General features: G+C 40.5%; 1 protein-coding gene across 2 annotated transcripts in view; it reads right to left on the bottom strand.

Annotated features, from left to right (window-relative positions):
- Positions 1-944: 944 nt before the first annotated feature.
- Positions 945-7466, bottom strand: part of LOC144520990 (tetraspanin-18B-like) — a 43134-nt gene continuing 36612 nt past the window's right edge. For both annotated transcript variants that reach the window (XM_078255147.1, XM_078255157.1), the window contains exons 7-9: positions 7230-7397; positions 5961-6044; positions 945-4166 (exon numbers count right to left, since the gene is read on the bottom strand). In XM_078255147.1, coding sequence (XP_078111273.1) covers positions 4119-4166; positions 5961-6044; positions 7230-7397 — 300 coding nt within the window. In that variant the 3' untranslated portion in view covers positions 945-4118. The remainder of the gene's footprint in view (positions 4167-5960; positions 6045-7229; positions 7398-7466) is intronic.

Raw genomic sequence — 7466 nt, 5'->3', positions numbered from 1 at the left:
AGTAGTTTCTTTGTGAATTTTTACTTTTTAAAGTAGTTTTTTAAATCTGTAATTTTACTTTTACTTACAGCAAGTATGTTTTGTTTGAAGTATTGCACTTTGCTACATTTTAAAGTGACTATATGTAACTTTTTAATGTTTCAAATTTTCAAATATAGTTTAGTAAGGCCTCTGCTCGGGTTTGATTTTTCCCGCCACGTCACAGGATGATTTGCGACAGAAAGACGGCGCTACAGTCACACATTCTTTAGGGTCACAGATGTCTTCGTACCTAGCCTTTTGAGCCAGGTAAAAGGAAGCAGGAGATTTCTTTATATAGGCCTAACTGTATTTTAATGTTATTTTAGAAGTTATCTGTTGTAGTTATGGCAGGACCATCACAGAAAAGAACTAAAAGCTAAAAGGGAAAGTAAAAGACGACGGCGATAACATGAGTCAACTTCGGTTGGGCTTTCAACAGATGGAGACAATTACGGGATTGTAAATGATTAAAAAAAGACCCCGAATAGGCCCTCAGGTATGTAATATGTCAATTTCATTCATAAAATAACTTTACAATGTACAATGTGGTTGTACTTCAGTAGCCAACATATAATTACGCTCCTCTTCCATTTAGTGCGAAGGTTACCCCTTTACTCCGTGTTTGTGTTGGCCTACTATTTTTACAGTGGGCAATACAGCACCGTATATACCCTTTATGACAGGTGTGGTAAAAACACTACCGCTTTTGTCCAAAGCGGCCGCTAGAATCAACACAAACTGAAAGTTACATATAACCATGTAAAAGTTCATCAAAGTAATCGTACTTTTACTTAAGTAGAATATTTTTGTACTCTTTCCACCTCTGCTTAGGGTTGACTAAACGAGCATTATGAGGTCGGTTTGGACCCTCATGGGGCAAAAATAACATTTGTATATGAAGGATAAATAAAATGTCACACCACTAAAATCACAGAAATTAGTTTAATATCAATCAGTGCCATTTATACAAATCAACTGAAAACACAACAGTAAAATGACAGTTTAGCCAAACTTCCATTTCATTTAACTACTGACAACATCAACATGATCACACTGTACACTGGCACAGCCCCACTGAGGCATATTTACACATGAACACGTTCAATCTCATGTTGTGAAGTTGCATTCATTTACAGGTGCTCCATGACAAACTTAAATACGGAAAACTCCTCATTGTAATACTTTACACTGAACCTTGCATGAGTGTACAGACTATTGTAATCAAAATGATTTATGACTTGTGTTGTTGACAATGAGCCTCATGCAAGAACCTTTTATACGAAGACTGAATTTGTTGCATTCAGAAATGTATGAATGAAATTCACGAGTCCTGTCGTAAGAGCCGTGCACAGATACTTTGCATTTCTCTACAGGCATAGTCGCAGGAAGTGGTGGCGAAGCTTTAAAACTGCGATGACAGTAAAATGATAGCTTATAAATATCTCTGGTTGTTGTTTCTGTTCCACAACATTTTGTATGTCATGTTTGGGGTGTGGGATGAAGCGAGGGATCATTTTAGTCATTTTAAAATGATTTAATTTATCTTCAGTGTGTATTGGCCAATCAGATTTGTCTTGACGCGATTGCGATTCAGACTACGCATAGCATGCACGCACACTCACAGCCACACACGACGAATGAGTTTCTACTATCTATCAGCGCTACTTAGCAATGTCTCAAAAGAGAATTTTGGATTTTTTTCAATCGCTCAACCCCAAACACCCGAGGACTAGCGAGACGCACCGTCAGCTCAGCTGTACTTCATGGAGGGGAGGGGCAGGTGAGTTTTTTTTAAAAGAAGACAGAGGTGTGAGTGGTCTGCAGAATACAGATATTTTATTTATATTCTGTGGCATTAGTTGGTCGGGACATTTTGTCACTCTGACTCCAGCAGCTCCTTTAGAGTCTGTACTGTAAGAAGAACTCACAGTTTAACATCATGCATACGTCACCTTTACCACCCACTTCTCACTCTTTAAAACAACGCAAAGGGTCTGTACAGGATGCTTCAGGTATCAGTGAGACATGAACGTTTGAGTAACAGATGCATGAGACTGAAGGCTTATCAGACTCCAAAACATCGGTCCGGGCAGGGCCTATCTGTGGAGAGTTTGCATGTTCTCTTCTCCCTTTGTGTGTTGTGTGCTTGGGTTTTTTCCGGGTGCTTTGGTTTCCTCCCACTAAGTCTGGCTCAATGGATGTACAATGATGGGATAAAGCCTGAAGTCCGTCCTCTCTCACTATTTCTGCTATCAGGGCTCAGCGCCGCCCAGCACGGTTGGGCTTGACCAAGGTGTATGGCATCAGATTTATGTCATATCTTGCAAGCATGATTAAACATGCTCCACAAGCAAATTATCATTTCACACGCGCAGGATTCTCTCCTCACAGAGTGCCGGCTGATTCATTATGAACGAGTCCAGCGCGAGTTGAATGCACATCAGCAGGTCATCGGCGTTACACGGTGTTAGTGTATACTATGTAATGTCTGTATCGACTCGTACCGGTCACGCAGCCACGATGATCCGTGCATTGTCGTAGACAGATGAAGCCTCTTTTCTGGAAATCCTTGCGTGTCTGTGCAACCGACACAAGTCCACTGCGGTCCGCTGCGTGTACGTATGAGGCCATCACCACCAGATCCATCTGTGAGGTTGTCAGCTTTGTGTCTGCCTGGCTCAGAGCGCCGTCCAGCAAAAAGCCACGAAGCTTAAAAAACTCTCAAAAGTTAGCTTTGGCTGCTTCTCGCTTGCCATGATTACTCTGCTACCAGCCTCTGTCACGTCCCGTGTGGAGCTTGTGAGCGCGCAGCTGAGAAGGCGGTGTCGCTGTCAAATCTGTCCCTGGGAAAAGTAACGTTGCGCCGAATTGAAAAAGGAACTACGTTTCGTTACCAAATTTTCAGTAGTAGCGCTACTTTTTACCCGGAAAAGTAGTTACATTACTGTAACGCGTTACACCCAACGCTGCTCTTTGCGCACCAATTCAACGATCGAGAGTGTACAGGCGGCTGCGGGTGTAAAACTAAACATAGGGAGAGGGAAAGAATGGCACCTGCGCGTATAAAACTAAGCAGCACATGCACCCGTGCTCGCGGTGGTAAACTCTGCTCGTGAAGTTGATTTCTTCGTGCGCGGATGAACTGACTTTTGACATTTTGGGGCGGAAACCTAAGGAGGTGACACCTTTTTTTAACGTTCGTTAAGACGATCATCTTACAAAGTAATCTACCAGGAGTGTGATTGGCCAGCGCTGGGCCTTGTTGGATCACGTTTGTTTCTGACAAAAACCAGGATCAACTTTGTGGCTTTAACAAGATTTCAAGATGCTTTGTACCTTCATGTCAAACCATCCCTCCTTCACCACAACACACCTCTGCTCTAAGGACACAATGTTTTTTGGAGTCGAACCCGGGCCCACTGCGTCGAAGATTAAACCTCTATATATGGGCGTCCGCGCTACCAACTGAGCTATCCGGGCGCCCCTAAGTTTAAAGGTTTATGATGAGAATACAAAAAATGTTCTTGCATGAGGCCCTGTTAAGCCTCTCGTGTCCACTGTTGATTCACGTCTGTTGTAATCCTGACAGCTTTGACTGTTCTGAGGCTCACTGCGGGATAACATGTGCTTGTTGTACCTGAACTGTGTTGTGCAGACCCTCCAAGATCCTGAAAATCAATCATCATGGCCACATCAACGTTATAATCGGGCAATAGATTGTGTGTGTTTCCAGCTTTGGGACCAGTTTCCAGGACACAGATTGGTCCTGGACTGAAGTGGCCATCTATAAATCAGTCTGCCCTCAGTGTTTAGCTTGAAGAACTTGATTTAGCACCAGTGTCAATCCTTTACTTTTGAGAAAAACAGAGCGGACAGCGCAGAACCTCATCCTCAGGTGGCAGATTACTTCCTGTGTGTGTCTATAGCAGTACCTCAAACGCCCCACTGCTGCTGCTGCGAAGTACAAAATGATGTCACAAAACCAATGAGACACATAAACTATCACTGTACAAAATACATTCCATATTTTACAGTTTTTCTTTTCCTTCCGCTTGTGCCTTTCTGACGGCTGGTGATGATGCGTGCGGACGCAGCGGTTACTGGATGCCTCTGAACAAACACATGGCAAACACCATGGCGAAGAGCTGCAGAGAGACACGAGACAAAGATCAGAAAGGGTTAAAAAAAAAGCTGCTGGAAAACATCATCCGTACAGTTATGTTTCTATAACAGTCACCTGTAGTGTCTTCAAAATGTCTGAATTTTACAATCCATATCTTTAAAAGGTTTTGTGGTTACACTTTACTTGAAGGTATCGACATAAGAGTGACATGACACTGTCATGAACGTGTCATAAACATTATAAACAAGTCATAAACGTTTATGACATAACGCTTCTTTCAGTAAGTGTCATTCGGTTTTTGTCATGACAAGTTAGGGTTAGAGTTAGAGTTAGAGTTAGGGTTCATGTGTCATGACTGTGTCATGTGTTCATGACAGTGTCATGTCACTCTTATGTCGATACCTTCATGTAAAGTGTTACCGGTTTTGTTCTCAGACTCTGAGCCAGAAATCTCCACTTCAGCAACACTGACACACCAAACTTTCCACTTTCATTCCTATCTGTATTCTGAAGCTTTTTACACAAGGCTTTGTTCAGATGTCATCCACAGCCCAATTTATACAACATTGTAAGCCTAAAAACATTGAAAAAATAGATTTTTTTTTTTATTTTCTGATTTATGGAGTGATAAAAAGATATATCCAAAATCCCCTCTTTAAAAACCTTTGACTCTAATATGTCAACAAAATGAAGCACGTATTTTCAACCTGGCTTAAAACAATGTTCACATTTCTGTTGTATGCAAATTAGGATATATTTAATAAGTGATGCCTCATTTGTGTCTCGCCTTAAATCTGCCTTAAACTGTGCAACTAAAGATCTTCGGCTTGAAGATAAACAAGATGTAACCGATAATTTAGGGCCTACTCTTGTATAATACAAACAAAATAAAGATTCCAGGAGTTCTGCAGAATATTAGACTCTTTAAATATTGACTTAAAGGTTAACTACCATTTTTTTCAACCTGGACCCTATTTTCCTATGTTTTTGTTTAACAAGAAACAGCTCTGAAGTCGCTAGCATTAAACCCACCAGACTCAATTTAAATAAACAATACTTTTAGCGTGTATAGAGCCAACATATTTTCACATCTAAAATCGGTAAACTATGTGTTTATTTCAACCAAAACTAGAGTTGTGATGGTTGGACAAGTGGAAAGACAACCCAAAGCGGCTTTTCATAGTTTTATTTTGTTTCTGTCGACTGTGAATGAAGTGTGTTTTACGATGCTAAAATGACTGTTTATTTACATGGAGTCTGGTGGGTTTAACAAACGCAATTTTGCGGATGTTTTTATGTTTAAAAAAAGGATCTTACTCCTTAACAGAAAGGTCGACCTGCTTAGAAATCCTTTCCATAATGTTGTCAGACACTTAGAATAATAATCTGAGTCTATCAGCGGCAAAACAAGCACTTTTGTGAAGGTAAATACAAGCTGCACAAATATCCTATTAGCTTACATTGTAGCTTGTTTCGCCGCTGCCGACTGCAGCGATCTCGCTTAATAATGGACCAATGTCAAAGATTGTTGTTCCCATCAGTCACTTAGACACAAAAACATAGGAACATAGGGTTGAAAAAAACGGTAGTTACCCTTTAAGCTCCTCCTGTCATCTTAAAAACTAACCTGTAACATTCAGTCTTCATTATTACTTTAATGTAGAATGTGGAATTTTTTAATGTATTGTTGCTGTTTTTAACTTGTTTTCTTGTAATTTAAAAAACCAACATCACTGTCCGGAATCCCTTACATCAAAATAAGAACAATCTTTTAAAATGATTCAGTATTTTAATATAAAGAAGTTTGAAAACCTACTTCAATTGTCAGCACCACGATGGCCAGAGCTCCTGCTGTGTAAATGTACGTCTCAAAGTAGTCCACCACCGCAGAGTAACAGCCCTGCAGGAACAAAACACACAGATATGAAGAAGGCTAACGTTATAAAACCATATTTCATTATTCTGACACTGTGGTGTGTCCATTTTTCTGTTATAACATGTTTTAGACTATGCATTTAAATGTGCATAGCATTATAATACTAACCTGGGTGTAAATAATGTTTAACTTCACATTTTACCCCCCTTTCAAGCAAAGTTTTATTCAATTATGAAACAATATCATGTTTTAGAGATGGCAACACTGATTTACAGTTTTTTTTTCTTGGAATCACTGCCTTTACAGACCAGCACAGTATATAAAGTAGTTAAAGGGTAACTTCAGTTTTTTCTCCTTGACCTATTTCCCCATGTTTTTGTGTGACTGATGTTTGACATTGGTCCAGTATTAAGCGAGATCGCTGCAGTCGGCAGCAGCAAAACAAGCTACAATGTAAGTTAATCGGGCAATTCTGCATCTTCAATTTACATCCACAAATGTGCTAGTTTTCCCACTGACAGACTCAGATTAATATTCTAAGTGTCTGACAACATTATGGAAAGGATCCCTACAGAGATAGACCTATCTGTTACAGATTAAGATTCTCTAACAGCCACAAAATTGCTCTCACCAAAGCCACCAGACTCCATTTAAATTAACAGTAATTTTATCATCGTAAAACACGCTTCATTCAAAGTCGACACAAACAAAATAAAACTTTTAAAAGCTGTCTTGGTTCGTCTTTCCACTGTCAACAATCCCCACTCTGGTTTGGTTGAAATAAACACACCATTTACCGATTTACATGTGAAAATATGCTGGCTCTATACACGCTAAAAGTATTGTTTATTTGAATGGAGTCTGGTGGGTTTAGCGATAGCGGTCTCTGAGTTTTGGTTAAACAAAAAGGATTTTACTCTTAAACATAAAGGTTTATCTCTGAAGGGATCCTTTCCATAATTTTGTCAGATACTTAGAATAATAATCTGAGCCTGTTAATGGCAAAAACAGCACTTTTAGTGGATGGAAATTGATGTTGCGCATTTGTCCTGTAGGGTAACATTGCAGCCCGGTTCGCAGCTAGTGGTGTAGTGGATTGTTCTCAAATTGCTGCACTTCTACTTTCACTTAAAGAGTCTTCCAGTGCTCTGCTTTCAGGCGTTTGTTTTACCCTGAGGTGTGTACATTTCTCATGTTTTCTCTACTGACCTTGTTGTGTCTGAAGACCATGCTGCCGCTCACACACTGCTCCACACTGACGTCTCCGGGGTAACTGTTCCTCTGGCAACAGGCCTCGGGGACCATTTTACTGGGGCTGAGGAGCCTGAAGAGGCTCTCCTCAAAGTCCTCGGGGCCACTTACGCCACAGCAGTCGAACTGTACATTGACACATGAAGGGAGGGAACAAGCACAGATGGTGTTGTGGTCACACTGGGTTGATAATAT

This window comes from Sander vitreus, chromosome 1 (genome assembly GCF_031162955.1).
Source record: "Sander vitreus isolate 19-12246 chromosome 1, sanVit1, whole genome shotgun sequence".
NCBI classification, from domain to species: domain Eukaryota; kingdom Metazoa; phylum Chordata; class Actinopteri; order Perciformes; family Percidae; genus Sander; species Sander vitreus.
Note: the sequence above shows the minus strand (reverse complement) of the source record. Positions and strands in the feature narration are given on the sequence as shown.